This window comes from Castor canadensis, chromosome 15 (assembly GCF_047511655.1).
Source record: "Castor canadensis chromosome 15, mCasCan1.hap1v2, whole genome shotgun sequence".
In the NCBI taxonomy this organism is placed as follows: Eukaryota; Metazoa; Chordata; class Mammalia; order Rodentia; family Castoridae; genus Castor; species Castor canadensis.
Window position 1 is genome coordinate 95,212,528 of NC_133400.1, and position 18,524 is coordinate 95,231,051.

Genomic DNA, 18,524 nt, shown 5'->3' on the forward strand with positions numbered 1-18,524 from the left:
TATCCTCTCCAGTGTACAATTAAATGGTTTTTAGTATATTCCCACAGGCGTGCGACTACCAACACAGTGTAGCTTTAGGACATTTTTGTTACTCCCAAAGGAAACTCTGTGCCCATAAGCAGTCACTCCCCAGCCCACCTACTCACCTTGTCCCACAGCCCCAGTCCCAGGAAACCACAAATCCACTTTCATTCCTAGACTCACTTATTTTGGAAACCATGAAAGTAGAATCATGCAGGGTGCGGTTTATGACTGGCTTCTTTCACTTAGCACAATGATTTCATCTCCTCCATGACAAACCATGTGTCAACATTTCCTTCCTTTAAAGCCCAGATAAAACGCCACTGTATAATACATACATATGTATGAGCACATATATATGCATATGTATATAAACCACAATTTATCCAATCATCATGCAAGGAGCATCTGGGATGTTTCCACTCTTTGGCTCTTATGAGCAATGCTGCGCTGAATATCTGTGCATAGTTTTGTGCAGATCTGTTTCATTTCTCTTAGGTACAAACTTAGAATCGGAATGGTTGGATCTGTGGTAATACTGTGTGCAACTGTCCAAGGAACTCCAAACTCTTTTTATGGTGACTGCACCCTTTACATTCCTGCCTGCCAGCTAGGAGAATTCCAGTCTCTGCGCATCCTTGTCAAAGCTTCCTCGTATCCATCTTCTTGATGACGGTAGTCCCTGTTTATCTGCCGTTTCACATCCCCTCCCTCCCCCCCCGATTTTAATTACCAGCAGTCAACTGGTAATTAAACAGGGCAGATGGTCCTGGTGCACTAAGGCTATGTCACAATGCCTGTGTCTTTCACCTCTTCCATCTCCTCATAAGCAAGGCACGACCTCATGTTGTCATAAACTGAGGTGAGGACAGTACAGTAACACTGAGAGACCACATTCACGGAGCTTCTGACAGTATGGTGTCAGAATTGTTCTTGTTACAATTATCACTATGCCCTTAGAATGCTTAACTTATAAGTTAAATTTTATCCTAGTTGTGTGCAGGAAAATATAGTACACATCTGGTTCGTGCCAGCTGCAAGTGCCAGCATCCCTGGGGGTCATGGAGGTGATCCCCTGCTAGTAAGGGTGGTGACCGGATAGCCACCCTCATGGATATGACATAATATCCCATTAAGAGTTTTATTTTGTTTTATTTAGAGCTTTTGCATTTATTCTCTTGTATCCCTTCTGCCTTTGTTTTTAACTTTCATTTTATGTGGTGAGAATACAGAATGAGATCTACTCTCTCAACAAACTTTTAGTGAGCCTTACAGTATTGATAACTATAAGGGACCACAGCACAGTTGCCCTCTAGCTCTGGCTTGTTTTGCATAATTGAGACTTTATGCTGATCAAGCCACTGCCCACTTCCCCTCCCGCCCAGCTCCTGCCGGCCACGGTTCTCTGATTCTGAGCGTGAGTGCTATGGAGTCCTCCCCAAGTGGAATCACTCAGCATTTGTTTTTCTATGACAGGTCTCCTAGCATAATGTCCTTGAAGGAGAGCAGACTCTTCAACCCCAAAATGGGCTACTTTGGCAGGATGATTATTTTCAGCTAAAGCGCTTGTAAAAGCAAATGAACCAAGGGCGTTCCAGGCTCCCTTTTCCTCCAGCAAACAGGAGCTGAAGCTCCCATCTGAAAGTTGCCCTCTGTCGGAGACAAGCAACGTTCTTCAGCAGCAAGTCACGGTCAGGGGAACTTTGTACAAATAGATCTTTCAAAAGCCCAGAACTCCTCTGCCTTTGCCTCCCCTTAGAACTCAGGTCCTTTTCCATACCAGCTTCTCTGCTCAACCTAACATAAAGGCAGGGTCTCCAGTCCCTTAGGAGGCTCCCATGTCACACACAACTGTTCGTGCTTGACTCCTACTCAACTGTCTTCTGTCCGTCTAATTCGCTGGCCTGGCCTAAGGGGGGAGAGGTAACATTTTGCCTCCCCTGTGTCCTCGGTGTTCATTGTTTGTCACATATTATGGAACTTCCCAAGGGGGGGTCTCATTTTCTCTCCAGCACGAGCTGTAAGACTTAGATTTCCTGTGAGTGTCTGGGGACTGAACTCAGGGTTTTATGCTTGTTAGGCCGGTGCTCTACAACGTGACCCCTTGTTTTCGTGCCTGGGCTGCCTCGGACTTTGATACTCTCGAGTAGCTGGGATTACAGATGTATGCCAGCATGCCAGGCTTTAACGAGGGTTTTCAGTCTGCTCTGTGACACCATAAGGATACTTAGGACCCTTGCCCAGGGCAGCCTATTTAAAATGCCAGGTGACCAGGTGACTTCTAAGTTCTCTGAGACATCAAAGGCCTGCAATCAGCTCAACTTCTGGCGAGATCTAATTTTTTTTTTTCTTTTCAGTGCCTAGGTGCCAGGTAAGCACTTTAATACATTTTTGCTGAGTATCTACAACAGGTAAGTCGCTGAAAGGGCAGGTACCTGCCTAAGACAAAGCTCTTGTTTTTAGGATGCCCTGTTCAGTACAGGAAGCCATTGCTCGAGCGTGAACCAATGAGGTTGGTCTGAATGGAGAAGTGGAAGTGTAAAGTACATGCTGCATTTGAAGATTGGGCAAAGCAAAAAATATAAAATCTGTCATTCACTTTAATATCAATTAAAAATCTGTGAGATATATTAAGATACACCAACAATCATTTCACCTATTTCTTTTACTTTTAAAATATGACTACTAGAAATGTAGTTATATGCATGACTCATGCTGCATTTCCTTCAACAGTGTCCTTGCAGGGGCTCATCACGTATTGCAGTACCACTTTATCTTTTGTGCATCGCACCTTAAGTCCTTACCTCTCAGTATGGTCTCTGGCCAGCGGAACCAGTGTCACCTGGGTGCTATGAGAGCTAGCAGGACCTCCTACCCCACCCATGGCACACCCAGCCATCAGAGTCTGCATATTCACCAGGCCCTCCCGTGATGCATGCACACAGAAGTTTGAGAGGCACGATTTAGATTACAGAACCCCCAGTATCCGGGATCTCTCTCTGCGTCATTAATCCCACTGGGCTGGGAGTTCTTAACCTGAAGGTCAAGACAATTCTGGGTGGGAGTCTGTAGGATTTTCTGTATTTGTCATGTGTGAGTATGAACGTGTGCATTTCATAGGAAAGGATCTATTGTTTTTATCATTCTGTTAATAGAGCCATAGTCCTCCGAGGACAGCAGTGCTGGGGAGCCCCGGGGCTCCCAGGGTGAAGGGTGCAGGACCTAGCAACGCATTAAGCCTCCAGGTGATCCTGATGTCAAGTCTGGGAATGACTGAGTAGAGACGTCAGGCAGAGGACAAGGTGCAGCCGTGTGCTGCTCGCTGGTCTGGTCAGGGGAGGAGGGCTTTGATGCTGTCTAGAGTTGAGATGGGCATCCTGTGAGCTGGCTGGAGAGGTGGGGAAGTGGGAGAGCTGTCAGATTTAATTTCAGGTGTATTGACCTTGACATTAATTTTTTATTTAATTTATTTTATTGAGTAATTTCCTATCTATATACTTCATCCTAGCATAAGAGTTTAAAAATAGGCTTTGCAGTCAAGCAAATCTGAGTGTGAGACTTCGCTCTGCCAGTGACCAAATGAATGGCTCTGGGTAAGTTATTATGCCATCCTAAATTTACCTGTCTACACCTGCCCTGCGTGAGCAATCTGACCAACGGTTTGGCTCTAATATACTAATTGCAAAATTTCCCTTATTAGTTTATGAAAACAAGACCAGTTCTACACAAGCATCCTACTTCCAGTTTTGGGTTATGCTGGGTCAATCCTGGAAGGTAGCAAGCTGCTTACTAGTCTCTGCTCCAGCAGTCTCACTGATTCAGCCTGCCCTGCCCGAGTCACAGCAGTGATTTTGTGACTCCACATCTTCCTCCAGACCTCTTCCATCAGACTGGGTCAATGACTTTTCAGTGATACTTGTGTAGATATCGCTTTATGCTTGTTAAATGTTTTTTAGTTGAAAAAGCTTTTTGGAGCACAATTATAATGGTTAAGATCTGCAATCAGAACCAGTGTCTCACAAAACCTTTCTGTTTTGAAGTTTTAGCAAAACAGGATAAAGTCGTGAAAAAAGGGAGCAATGTTTCCTGTTCCCCACACAGGAAATGGGAGCAAAGCCTCTCACAGAGGTATTAAATGAATACCAGTAAGTCTGATGCTTAGAAAAATGACTCTCACAAAACAAAGATAAAATGAGAGTGACTGCTGTTAGAAAGTTCAGAATCCTACAGTAAATAGGACCGAAATATTCAGGACTAACCTCTGAGCCCAGGCATGCTACATCTGTAGGGTGTCAGTGATGAAAAACAGAACAAAGTGAAGATGTGCTAAAACCTCATACTGCTAAACAGGCCTACGGACATCACCAATACATGAGAACAGCAGAGGACCAGTGTCCGTCAGTCAGTCCTGAACAGCATGTCGCAGCGTTAGCTGATCTGCAGTCAGTGATGTGAAATGCTCGTCCTTGCCTTTTGAATCACAATGCTGCGATTTTGATAACTGGCGAGAGTAAATTTAAATGTTAACATGAAAAAAATAAAGCGAATGAATCCCGTTGAACAAACTGATTTTGATGCAGTCGGTCACCGTGAGTGACACGCTGGATCTGATCAATACTTAGGTTCAGCTGTGTTGGGTTTGTTGGAGTAAATCAACAACTTATCAGAGCCAGTTGTTTTTAAATACATTTATTAACCAATGTTAACACATTAAATGAATCTATATATTGCTAGTCAGAGCAGCTTACGAAATGCCAGAATGCATCATAGAACTGGACAGCCACGATGGGTACTTACAATGTGCATAGTGGCTAAGCTCAACACATTGATATCGCTTTATGACTGCAGAAAATTTTAATAATGATTCCTAAAACAATCAGTTGTAATTTTACCTAAAACTTTTACAAAACCAGGCCACAATCTCTTTTTTTAATTTTGTTTTTTTTTTTTTTCAAACACACAGTTTTCACGCTGTAGTAACTTGGAAATGTGCAACCGTGTCAACAGAGACAAAAAAGCCAAAGTAACACGAATCTCACTCTCATGCAGCTATCAGTTAAATAGTACATACTCTGGAATGATTTTACACCAAAAATATTTCCACAATAACTTGCTCTTATAGGGGTGGATCGAAGTTTTTAAACTTGAAAAACAATCAAAGAAGGTTAAGTGTCCTTGGTTACGACATCTCTCTCGGCGCCGTGGCACTGCGGCGACAGTGAGGAATTACACAGCCACGAGGAGGGAGTGGTGGGGCCGCGTGGCTGTGTAACCTGGGTACGTGGTATGAGGTGGGCTACGGGGCCGTGTGCATCGTTTGGCAGAAGCTTGTCGATTAACTGCGTCACCACCATCTGCACAGCATTGAGGCCAGATGGACGAGATTTCACAGAAGACTTCCTACACTTTCATCTTTAGAGTGACCCTGACAAACCGGAGAAAACTTTTTAAAAGGTTTTTCCCCTGATCCTTTCACTTCCATTGTGAGTAATTGCTTTAATAAATATCAAAGGTCTAAATAAATATTTACAAATTATTTTTCTATCCTCAAAAAAATAACTAAATGATAAGTGGGAATTTGACTTGGTCTGAGATCAAAACAAAAATAAAAACAAAAACAAAAACAAAAACAAAAAACCCAACAACATACATTGGGAGATATTTTTAAAGAAAAGCAATTTAAGTTTTCCTGGCTGCATTTTATATCTCTATGCATAAAAAAATCATTATTCAACTATCGATCCATTCCTATTGGTAATGTTTCTTAATCAGACATTCCGCAAAATACAGACTTTTTACAAATCACGGCATCTTTAATACAAGAAAATTAACATGCATTATTCTTCATTCTGTGTACAGTGATGGAGTTCACTAGCAGGCAATGACCCGCTGTGAGAACCATGGTGGCTTCTGTGAGACCCAAGTGCTTTCTTTCTGTTAGTGCTGACTGACACGCACGAGGTGACACCAGGTAATAGGCAGTTAGGATGGCATTTGGGGAGGGGAGGGAAGCAGTAAAGAAATTTGTATGCCTCATCTATAATTTCACATATGGATAAAGGTAGTTTTTGGCTTCTTGTTTTATTATTTGTTGTTTATTTTGTTACAAGCACTCGTGTTAGGACAAAGATGAAATGTGCAAACTTTAAAATTTAAATACTCATTTTCTCTAAGATCCAGCTCAGTAAAAGATTACCCCAGTTCCCTGCAATTTCAAACTACAAGATCAAAGCTAATAATTTGTTATAAAAGTTATATATTGAAAAGAAATAATGAAAAACACAATTGGGAAATATTTAAGAAAAAATACGCAGGACGAGCCCTGCTGTGTCAACCCTGTTCCCTAAATTCAATCAAATACCCACTGGCATAACCAACAGATAATGCCTCTGAACAGTAAAGTAAGCTGAACAAAACCAGCTCAACAAGGTTAAGAAAGAAATGTCACATCAAGGTAGTATGTTTTATTTCTGAAACAGTTCTGTAGTTCTTACATTCAGATCTATTCTAAATGTTTCTTTGTTAAACACATTTGTATTCACCTGTTGTTTTTTTTTTTAAAGATCTGTTGTTTAAAGGTTAAAATCTCTGTAAAACCTAAAAATGTTTTAAAATTTGCTGAAAATGCAACAGATTCTCAATTAAAATTTATTTAAAATAATACCCTCCACTGATGTTACTCTTACCCCCTGAAAAACTCCGGGGGGGCATTAACAAAAGATTTAAACTACTGTGCAAAATTTCTTCACGAAAAGTGTTTAAAGGCTGGTGCAAAATGGGAAGCAAATTCTAAACAATTTTGGCTTCTTGGAAACAAAAACCGCTGTGTCTGAGAAGTGGTCGCAGGCAGCCGGGCGGCTTCATCTCTTCCGGCGGCAGGTGCGCTTGTGCTCGGCATGCCAGTGCTCCTGCTGGCACTTGATGGAGCAGTAGGAGGTGTTCCAGCAGCAGTGGTACATGGCCTCTTCCTCGCAGTTGTAGCACTGCAGGGAGAGGAGCGTAAGACTCGGCAGGGGAACCGGCTCAGACGGCCCAGGCTCACACCAGCATTACTGGAACATTCCAGCTGGGCTGTGCGATGTTTTATGCACTGGGTAGCAGGAGGGAAGCATGGGGAGGCCTGGGGCTGCATGTGTCATGTGCCAGCAAATTCAAGCTTACCAACACCGTGTCTGCTTCCCTTGGCCCTACAGGGTCTTTCCCACCAGCACACAGACATGGACTGCTTCCACTTTCTTCAAAAGCTCCTGCCCTCATGTCCTTGACCCACTACCATGTACTCTCTTATTCTGCTCCCTCACAATCTCCTTGAGAACTGTCTCCTTCCTATCCGCCTACCACCCACCGCACTTCCCATGATCGCAGTCACTCGTGACCTCCACTCTAGTGGTCAAGCCTCAGTCTTCATCTTATTTGGCAATGTTTAGAGATACTCTTTCTCTGTGTGTGGTGCTGAGTTGCAAATTCTGGGCCCTGAGTACTAGGCTAATTTGATTGTCACAACTTTGGAGAAACTGGGACGGGAGGGATGGGCCACCAATGGGATTTTGCTAAAACATCCAGGTATACAGCTCCAGCTTCCCAGTAATGTGTGGTTCATAGCACCGAGGGATGGGAGAAGAGTCAAAAAAGTAAAAGCTAAAGTTTAAAGCTGAGCTGTGAATTAATGGCTATACCATGAACAGACATCCATAATGATGGGCAAAGAAGACCAGAGACTAAGCTCTGCACAACAACACTTGGCAGTGGGTTGGCAGAAAAAGGAAAGTTCTCTAGACTGACTCACAGGTACACAGGCTGACACAGACAGATGCAGATTTGATGTGGAGAGGGATGGAGGAGTGAGGAGAAGAACCCCCAGGGTAGTGGGTTGAGGGAGAATAGCCCGAATTTGGTCCAAAAGAATTCTAAACCTCTAATTTTCTTCTTGATTGCGTACTTTATGCTTTGCTATCTGTTAAAATTAATATCTGCAACTTTTTGTGTTCTTATTATGTCAGCAACTATAACTTCAGTCAAGTTACTGTTAGGTGAAGGAATACGTTTAACTTTGGACACAGCTTGGATGAATCAGATGCTTCAGGATTAGAATCTTGAACCTGTGCCACAGACTGGTCATGTGACTTCAGACCAAGGTTTTTGACTTCTTAGTTTCCTCATCTTTGAATAGCACCACCCACCGCCACCGCCTATCCCATGATCTTAGTTGCTCCTGCCCTGGTTTTTCACTTCTCCCTTTGTTACCATGTTTCCACCTTCTCAGCACAACCTGTTTATAGCACCTGGCAAACCCACATGCTTTCTGTCCTATGATCCTGTTCTGTTTCTTACAATAAGGGAAGAACAATCTGAGCAGAAAAGCTTGGGATTTGGAGTTGCAGCTTAGGAAGATGAGTTCCAGCTCAAGCTAGGATTTAAATGTCATAAACCTCATCTTAAAACAGGGATGTGTGTGTGTGTGTATGTATGTGCGTGTGCAAAAATAGCAACTTTAGCTATTTCAGAAATGGTGAAGTTCTGTAAAAAAGCAGTGTTACAATTCTTTATCATAGCCTCTTCCTACTTCCTTTTTACCAGTTTTTCCTACCAAATTATCTCTACATATTCCTCTAAATTATTCCCTTTTCCTTCTTGCTAAATCTTTATCAATTCTTAATGTTTACCTCTCTCATGGAAAGTCTGCATGTTTCTAAAGAATCTCCTCATAATATAAGCTGGATAAAAAGAAGCATTAAAAGTAAATTATCATAAAACACTGTACAGAATATCATTAGAATGAACAAGTTTCAGCTTTTTGGAGAACATTCCCTCACCATTGGTTCCCTGACTGTGGTGGGACTGTAAAGAACATGTGACTCTGGAGTGGCTCAGAGTTTCTGCCCTGCAGATGAGAAGACTTGCAGATCTAAGGCGATGACAAGGGCCACTGTGGTCAAGTTTAAGGGAGTGTACTGAGAGACTGAGGAGGTGCTCTCACTATAAAGTAAAAGCAACTGATTTCTTGAAAAGAATCTAACGTATAAATGTTAGGGACAGAGACTCCAACAGTCTCTAACTTGTCACTGACTGCAGTATTTACATTTACAATTTCACAATTTGGGTATTACCTAAAAGAAGTCACCAGGTAAAAGTCAGAGCCAGACCATTTGCCAAAAATATCTGCATAGGTGAAGTTATATAAAGTAATTATACTCAATAGGTTATGTCCCAAAGTGTTACATAATTTCAGCTTCACAAAACAATACTGAGCAGTTCTCAGAGATGTGGGATCTGCAGTTGAGAAGTTACAGGACTTGAACTGATCGTATTTGGTAAAGGCATAACTTCTGCATATACCACCCTCCACCTTTCTGAATTGACTTTTGTTACACTTGCAGTACATTTTCAGAAATAAGATTCTAAAAAAAATGGTGATATTTACCCACTGCTTCTTCTTGGTCTGAGAAATGAGTTGTTTGTGCTGTGCTGCTAGCTTCTTGATCTCATCTACAACTTCTTCTTTGCACTTCTCCTTGACTTGCTTACATTTCCTGTCCACCTCACCCTGCATGCTGGCTACGGCTTTATTTACAGCTTGTCTTTTCTCTTCTTCCATCTCAGAACGCAGCTGAAATGAAAAGAAGTTAATCCACACTACTTCACGCAGCCCACTCACGCAGACAAAACTTCGTGGACAGCTCTACTGAAACGATGTGCCTTTTCCCCATACTTTGTGGAGCATCACTACTTCTGCAGGACACTGGCCTAAAGTATTCCTAGCTTTGAGAAGCTGCCCCAGGGTGGAGTCTACATAAGAGCAGCCAGGTCGCTTATGAAAGGCCAGGTCTCAGAAGCCACCCAGTGACCAGCTTTACCTTTTCGAGAGCTTCTCGGACAACTCTCTCTGTCTCTCGTTTGTGGTCTGACTTCATCCGGTCTTTAAAGTCATTGAAAATTTTGGTGTATTTGTCATGGCACATGCTCTGACAGACTCCGTCGCTAGTGGTCTGGGTGCTTCGATGCAGCATCCTTGGGGAAGAGGCACTTAACTTCTTGGTCTGAGTTGACACTGACACTTTCTCGATTGGCTGAGGCATTGTGGGGATTTCCTGGCTAGAACTTACTGCTTCCGTTTCCGGCTCTGGTTCCTGAAGGGTAGGAAAAGTGTTTAGATACAAAACAAGGAATGTAATTCACTGGTTGTAGTGACACATATAAATAGCTATACGATAAACTACTGTTAAAAACAGGTAATTTACATGGTATCTTGTTATGTCTAGTTTACCACAACTAAAAATAGCCCCCTCTCCCAAAAAGAACCATCCAATGAATGAAAAACATGCAATAGCTACAATAATTCTAAATAAAAACCTCATTTTTAACTTCATTACATAGCAACACTACGGGCTGTGCTTTTAAAATTAAGCAAAAAATTTGTCATATGGAATATAAAATCATTACCAACATAATCTCTTATTTGCAGTAAATTCATTAACAAATTTCCTAAAATCCTAAACCACTTCTCGCTGAATATGTGTTTGGAAGGTACCCAGATTTACACACTTTTAAAACATACACAGTTTACATAATTTTAAAATGTTCAGCTGAATTATAGTCTCCTCCAGTTTTTAAATACTGGCATAACTGATTTATCAGATAATTGCTCTGTTTTCAGTAATACTATGGAAAAAGATCAGGTCCCAGCAAATGCAGCAATGTGCCTTTCCCACCAGTCAAACTCTGCTCTGAGGTTGCTACGGAGGACAGAGACTGAGTGTGTGTGTCCTACTCTGGCAGCAGGAGACAAAGACAGAAGCCAGAAGCTTTGGCCTGAACTTGATGGACAGCATCTGACCAATGGCAACTGCATCTCACAAGTGTCCATTGGGAGTGACTGTCTTGGCCACACTTTGAGGCTATTTCCTCTTCAAAAAAACCTGGACCCTGGGAGGTCAGCAACTTACTTCCTTTTTGGGCTCCACACTTTGATTACGTCGTCCTTTCTTTGCTCTTGGTTCTTGAGTGACCTTTAGCTGTGGGCATTATAAAAGTAGTATCTTATTATTCCAGAGTGTGGAAAATACCTCTATGTTGAAAATACTTCCAGTGGACCCACATGAAAGAAGCAAGTCAATTCCTCCCTTCCATGTTAGCTTCCTCCACCCCCTCAGTTACCACTCTCTTGATTACTGCTCGGGTAACTGGTGGCTTGAAGGAGTCAATGAGCCTCCAGGAATGAGTAGTGCTTTTTCTCTTCACACTGGCTGTGTCAAGCTCAAGCTCACTGATGGTTAGATCTACTTATTTCTTTGAATTGCCTTTGGATTACTTTACAAACATTTTATAGAACGGAAAGAAAAATGTCAATCTGTTTATTACAGTGAGGCGCATACACTAAGATTTTCACATTTAAAAATAAGACTTCACTCTTCTTTCTTTACCAAGACCAACTCACCTGCTCGTTACTGGTGGAGGAGATGCTGGATTCCGCCTCTTCCTCACCTCGGTCCTCATTCTTAGACTTCCAAAATCTTCCTTCACGAAGGAAGCGCTGGTGCAGCTCCAGCTCGTCACAGGCCTTTTTCCACCCCATGCTGCGCTTCACGTGCAGCCGGTGAACGTTGACTGTGATGTCCTGAATGTTCTCAGAAGGGATCCAGGCCCTGCAGAGTGTGTAAAGGCGCAGTCAGAACAGCCCGATGGTGGGTAAGAGGCTAGGAGTGCTTAGTGAGCCCTGCCTATGGTGAAAAGCAATTTCTAATCTCCTGCGAGTATAGACAAGCTATGGCTTGATAAACTCTCACAGAGCAGAAAATAGGGGAGGTGTTTTTCCTGTTTTTCAGTCATGAAAGTTCTCAGAATTGGAATGATTCATGTTTATCTTCAATTGTTCCCTGTTTTCTTTAGGCAGCTTAGTTTGTCATAGGCTCATGTCTATATTCTTCATAAGTCTTGTAAAAATGTTACTTCTTATTATTTTGGATAACATAACCCAGTAGGACCCATCCAGCTATTTGTACATTAGCACTAGAGAAGTATTTGAAAATACCCAGAAATTTTCACAAGACATATACATGTATCCATATAAAATGAGGGCATCTTAAGTTATATTTAAGTCATACTTCTGTGTGGTAAATAAGCCAGAGTAACAAATGGAGAGGTGTTTATATTATTTAGCCACAAACACAACTTAAAGTGCTCTTAAACGATGCGTAATACAGATTCTAAACTAGAGGATGAAAAACTGTATTTGGCTGTTTTAAGAAGGATGCTCAAATTCAAGAAAGCTTCCATGGACTAATCTCTTGATGGGTTTAAATTACGATCTATCTAGGTTGTTGTATCAACTCCATGAAAGTTCCCTGTCTCCAGTGGAAGGTGCCTCACAGAACACAAACGAGTGCAGAATAACGACCTTGAGTTTCACTGCCTCCCTAGTTTGACAGCTGCAGAAGCTGATACCCACTAGGGGTTAAGGGCAAACTACTAATGAGTGGCTGGAATCCAGTCAGATGACAGTTCTCCCACTATTAGGATAGCAGTTCACACACTGCCTCTGACTTTAAGGAACTAAGAAATAACTACACTACAACACAACATGAAGTAAAGGTATTAGGATACTGTGGAGACAAGGAGCTTGCCATGTGGCTGTGACAGGTCAGAACATTTTATGTGTGCTTGATCTTGTAAGATGAGTAAGGTTTAGACAGTGGACAATATGAGGGAGAAATTCCAGGCAGAGGGAACATCAGAGATATGGCAGGAAGCTGTAAGGACACACACACAGCAATCAGATATTTTCTAGGTTACAAGATGGGATACGGCCCCGTGAACACACAAAGATTTAATCTCTTCAGTTTTCTGTTAAAGTTTTTCCTCCTTTAGATGTCACAGTTTTAATTCTAGCGCTCTAATTATGGAGTTCCAGAAACCTGGCCAGTATTGAAGGAATCTCTCAGAGAAACATGGCCACAGGTGTCTCAGCAATAAATAAAGAGTTCTAACTTGATGTACAAGCTAAAGGTATGTGCTTCACAATTTAAAAGCACATTTAAAATATGTAACAGGTTATGCTGTTAATATCAATAGCTCAAAGTGTTAAATTTGAACTTCTACATAATTTATAACTATTAGATATTTATGAATATTAAATCAGCAGTGTCTTATCTGGCAGAAGTGCCTTGTTAAAAACCTTAAAGTATACTGTACTTTAACAAACTCTAACTGATGCAGACCAACAAATGAGCTTATGCTTGCAGGAGTGTTCCTCACCATTAGATTCTGAACTAGTATTAAATCTACTCTCAGTCAACACAAATGTTTTGAGTCCTATGATGCAGCAGGCAATCAATAAAAGTGTTCTTGTTCACTTTTTGAAAGTAGGTTGCTTGAGAGAAAATTCTGGTTCAAGCTGTGCTGACTATCTGGAATGAACCTGTAACCTGTCAGGGTAGTTTTCCCCCCTTAAATTGTTGAACAGAGTAAAACTGATTCACTTCTATTCCATGCAAAGTAATTTTAAAGTAATAAAATGGTTTCCACTACTGGGATACATATTTTCTTATGTTATAAATATGTAAAATTTTAAGCTGTGCCATATTTATGTGCCTAACAGAAACTTCAGGTTAGAAGTGATGCCAGGTAGTTACATGTTCCTCATTCTTAGACGTGTTTAATGCATTCATGCACATTCTTAGATCACAAGGTCGACACTCTTTTCTAATCCCAAGTTGATTATCTTTTGACTTTAACTTCGGAAGATGGTTGAAACAACTGTAATGACTTTGCCGTGATGTGAAATGGCTAAATTCTGATAAGCCTTCCCCCTGCATGGTGAACAAAATCTCAGCACTCAGTGCTTCCAGAAATCAACAGCATCACCTACTGAAAATGTCCTGTTTAGCAAACAATATCTGAAAACAATCCAGAAACAGAATTTATAGAAACCACAGCTAGCTACAGTCACATGCTGACTTCGTTTCTTCAATTTAAAATGAACTTCTGACTTCTCAGGACTTCCTCAGAAGCACAGCTATGCTCACTGATGAGTTACCTCTGGTGGTGGTGGCCAAAGAAGCGAACGTCAACTTGATTGTCCTCTTTCTGCATGACTTTGGCTGGCCAAAACCCGAAACCTTTCATTTTAGCCCAAACCAGCTCATGATTAGGTATCTGGAAATAAAATTGTTTTCCTTTGTCACATTACTTTCAAGGGATAAATGCAAGGATACCATTAATAGTGAATATGTCAAGTATAATCCATTACTTTGAAATATTTCTTTTATAACTCCTAAACACAGTGTTTAGAAGTATTTTTAACCTTCAAGAAAAAATACCCCAAATTCATATTGCCTAAGAAAGATTAGCAAAATAAACCTTATTTCTCAGAAGAAGCAAGGAATTGGAATGGGCCCACCTGTAAATCCAAGGGCCATGTAAACACTAGTGGCAAAATGAATGCCCTATCTTTGCTTCAAAAAGCATAGTCCTGGAACCTGCTGTATCAGCCTCACCTAGGAACTGGTTAGAAATGGGAGAATTTTAGGCCCTCCATATTGAACCAGTGTCCTTTGTCACAAGCTCCACGAGATAGTCTTGGAAGACCAGCTTCTCTCTGTGGCCCACGACTTGGGGCTGCTGACCTAAAATACTCAGAGGCTCTTGGTAAGCATCCTCCCTGAAATCATGTCATTATAGTGGAAATTGTAGAGCTATATACAAGGAGCCTTAGAGCTCATCAAAAAATGAGAAGGCAAAAATTCATTTTGCTGCCTGTCAAGGGCAGCAATGTTCAGTCTTACTAAGGACCTCATTTTAATTTCATAAATGATTACAATTATTTTCCTCATGTTTCAGTTGCTCATACTCATTAAAACTATATATACTATGATACAAAGAAATTGTTAAGATTATAATCTTTACATGAATTGGAAATAAGCATCCTTAGAGCAGCAGGTTACACACTAAGAAGTAAAAAAATCAATAATCACAAATTTTCACATACACAAGGATAGCAGAACCAGTTGTCAGGACGAGCATTTGACAAATAGAAACAATTCTTGCAAAGCTGTAGTTCATCCAGCTGAAAAAGAAAAGTAACCATTTCAGCCTACATAAACCATACATGTGCACTGGACACTACAAACATATTTATATATATTAACATTCTCATTCATGCACACACATGAGTTTTGTTCCTTATATAATCTTCTAAGCTTACGTTTAAATTTTTTCATTAATGGTAGAAGGTCCTGTCACTTTCTTGCTAGAACTATCTCCAGGGTGTCAGACAGCACTAAGAGGCCTGGCATAGTCTGACTAGACAATGACCTGATCCCATCTTGCTGGTCAGAACTCGTGGAGGTCCTCTCAGTCAGCAGGCATAAGACAAGGTGAGGACAACAGCCCTTACTCTGTCTCACCTCCATTTTTCATAACATTCTTTTTGTAACTTGGAATATATTTTGTCTGTTTCATTTTTCCAATCACTCTCTTCAGAAGCTAGCTAGCTCCATGATCAAGAAGCCTGTGTCCTGCTCGCCATTTTACTCCTTCTAACGCACTGTCTGGCACATAATAGGCATTCAGTAAGTATTTGTTGAGTAAATAAAAAGCAAAAGTCAAATGTGACATGAACTGAAGAAATAAAACTTTTTATATGAGGACTTTTATAAAGATAATAGTTATAGGTGAGTTTTTCAAATAAGACAGACTGAAATAACACTTAAGTGTGCATTTCATTTACTGCATGAACATGAACTTCCATCTTTGAGGGTTTGTTTTACTTGTGCTGTGTAGCACAGTAGAGAGGCAAATGTGAATCCTTTGTTCAAAAAGGTAACAGTCATTGTCTGCCTCGTACGACACATTTCCAGGCACCATCCCCCTAATACAGCAGCTCTTAAGGGTAGTTGAGAGTTAGTGACTTCAAATAGTTGTCTGAAGAAATATTTTTTTCTGTTTGCATTACTTCCCATGTATGTCAAACATGAAAATAAAATTTCACTTAAAGAAATGTCATAATTAAACAGATAACAAGAGTAGAATCCTGAAAAAATTTTGGGTTATATCAAGAATTTAATTATTAGGCAGGAACAGTACCTCATGACACGTGTCTTTATACAGCATCCTTGCAATGTCAGCTTGCTCACTGTCTGCTGTAATTAAAGGTAATTATAACCTATAATTAATAATCCAGAAACATATGAGGACAGGTTATATTCTTTCAGTTTAGCAAAAGTGGACACATACCATTTCAAATCAAAAACTATATTTAATATATTCCAAATAAGGTTCAGGTGGCAAAAGTAAAATTCTATTTAGGCAGCTTTTATTTTACGTTCTGCATAATTACTGATTCTCCAGCCATGTGGTGACTTCTTACCTTTGAAGTATGGGATATTAGTGAGGAAACATCAGAATTAATCAGGGCTTCAAAAAAAAGCCCCTCAGCTAAGGTAAATACATATAAAATTACAGAGCACAATTATGTTTTCATCATTTAGTGTATTGCAAGTTTGCCTTTGGCTAGTCCACTCTATAAGCTCTATCACCAAATATTCATAAATCTAAATTCTAGCATTATCACTTATATAGAGATCATTAAGGTATTAATTTTTAATGTGAATCTTTTATAAAAGACATTTCTCAACATGGAATACAAATGAAATTTTAAAAAATGCACACAAAAGAAAAAAAGAAGTATCCAACCTCCATAGAAAATCACTGTGTTGTGGAGAAGCAGCTGGGCATCCGCTTTGAATTCCTCATAACTTCGGTATTTCCCCTCGTTTACCTTCTGTAGAGGACAGAGACAAATGCCAAGGGTTCCTAGTGAGAATGTTGGCTGGATTATGTGCGCAGAACAAGAGAAACAGGCACAGCAGAATCCTTCCAGGATCACATCAGGCCACTTCTCTGTCCCTCAGTATTGACAGGGACATACGTAAAAGAAACCAGTAACTCATGTTCAGTCTTAATATTACAGTATTAACATCACATTCAGTGTGGCAGCTCAGCTGTTTCTCAGCCACTATGTTGCCTGCATTAATTTCCTAGAGAGAACTTTAGAGTTGGGATATCTTATTTTGCCATATGGTGAAAACTGCTGCTAAGCTTTGTCAGCCACGAAGGCTGTGGTTGGTGTAGTTAATGAGACCTGAACCACACACCTGCCGTTCTTCCTAACAGGAGAAAAAAGAGTAAAAATTAGAACTGTTGGCCTCGGTGACAGTTTCCCATAGCTACTGAGATTCTGAATAGGGACCAGACACTGACTTACAAATAATTTAACAATAAAGTTCCAGGCGTTCTTCTATATACCAAGGTAATTCAAGGGTTTTTCCTAGATCAGTGGGAAATAGAAAGAGATTTTCTTCAATGGACTGGCTGTAGCTTTGCCTATGGCTGTCAAAGAGGAGTACAGAGGAAACATGAGGGCTTTTTTGTGGGAAAAGAGAGCCAAACTTTTGCAAGTAGTGTTATGGCAAAGTTACTTAGAAGTAGCAAGGAGGACTCTTCCTATCTTGATACACTTAGGAAAATAGCTTGGAGTGCTGAGGTCTCTAACTCAGTATACCCCTTGTTTCTGAACATACAGCTTCCCTTCTGTTGAATTCCCAAGTTCAGGACCCAGTTCAATTGCTATCTCTTCTGTGAAGGTCTCCCAGATCTTCCCAGGTATCACATGTAGTATTTGTGATATTAATGTCTGAGTTCCACCCCTGAATTTCTGATCCTACTGGATCAGGGTAACTTAGGCACTTGTATTGTTCAGGAGCTCACTCAGACAATCCAAACACACCTTGCTGAGAATTTCCCCACAGCACTCCCAAAGCACCTTACTTTGAGCTTTGCTCTTCATCATGGCTCATCTTTTGGTTTGGATTGTCAACTGGTAATATAAAAATTTTGTCTTCCTATTCATTTTCTTTATAGTCCTTTTGCTCAGAGTGACACTTGCCAAGCACAAGGTCAAACATCATTAACCCACAAGTATTAACCCAGGTCTACAAGGACAATCTGAGAAGCCTTCAGAGAAGAAATGGCACCTGACCTGCATCTTGGAGGATTTCATCAGGAAGGAAACTGTGTGAGCAAAGGCGGGGGTGGGGGGGTAGGGGGGGTAGGGGGGTTCTTAAGTATCCTTTACAGGTCTATAGTGGAGGTGACAGGCCCATCCTAGAGCTATGGAATTTGGGTGTAAAAGGTAAAATTGAAATTACTTGTTTTTGTTCCAGGATTTGCCAGCCACATTGAGGGAATAGCCTTCATTTATCCTTATCTTATACTCACATAATCTAGCCATAGTTTTTCTCAGCTACTAAAGAAGCTTAAGAAACTTATGATATTAAATTATTCCTGTGGTCTTCTTATAGGTTATCATGGCCAACCATTAGATTCTAAATTTTTGTCATACAGAAGTACAAAAAGCAATTTACCAATCCTGATTGGAAACATATCTACATGTTCTATTAGATTGTTTTAATTTATAATTTAATATCAACAAACTTATTAAAAAATCC

At 40.6% G+C, this 18,524-nt stretch overlaps 1 protein-coding gene across 10 annotated transcripts in view; it reads right to left on the minus strand.

Annotated features, from left to right (window-relative positions):
* Window positions 1-4,694: 4,694 nt before the first annotated feature.
* Window positions 4,695-18,524, minus strand: part of Zmynd11 (zinc finger MYND-type containing 11) — a 91,031-nt gene continuing 77,201 nt past the window's right edge. For 7 of the 10 annotated variants that reach the window (XM_074056769.1, XM_074056777.1, XM_074056774.1 and 4 more), the window contains 9 exons: window positions 16,711-16,798; window positions 16,102-16,157; window positions 15,005-15,082; window positions 14,054-14,172; window positions 11,456-11,663; window positions 10,965-11,033; window positions 9,876-10,148; window positions 9,443-9,628; window positions 4,695-7,004 (listed from right to left, as the gene is read on the minus strand). In XM_074056769.1, the coding sequence (XP_073912870.1) occupies window positions 6,882-7,004; window positions 9,443-9,628; window positions 9,876-10,148; window positions 10,965-11,033; window positions 11,456-11,663; window positions 14,054-14,172; window positions 15,005-15,082; window positions 16,102-16,157; window positions 16,711-16,798 (1,200 nt within the window). In that variant the 3' untranslated portion in view covers window positions 4,695-6,881. The remainder of the gene's footprint in view (window positions 7,005-9,442; window positions 9,629-9,875; window positions 10,149-10,964; window positions 11,034-11,455; window positions 11,664-14,053; window positions 14,173-15,004; window positions 15,083-16,101; window positions 16,158-16,710; window positions 16,799-18,524) is intronic. The other 3 variants (XM_074056778.1, XM_074056773.1, XM_074056775.1) reach the window with 1 other exon arrangement.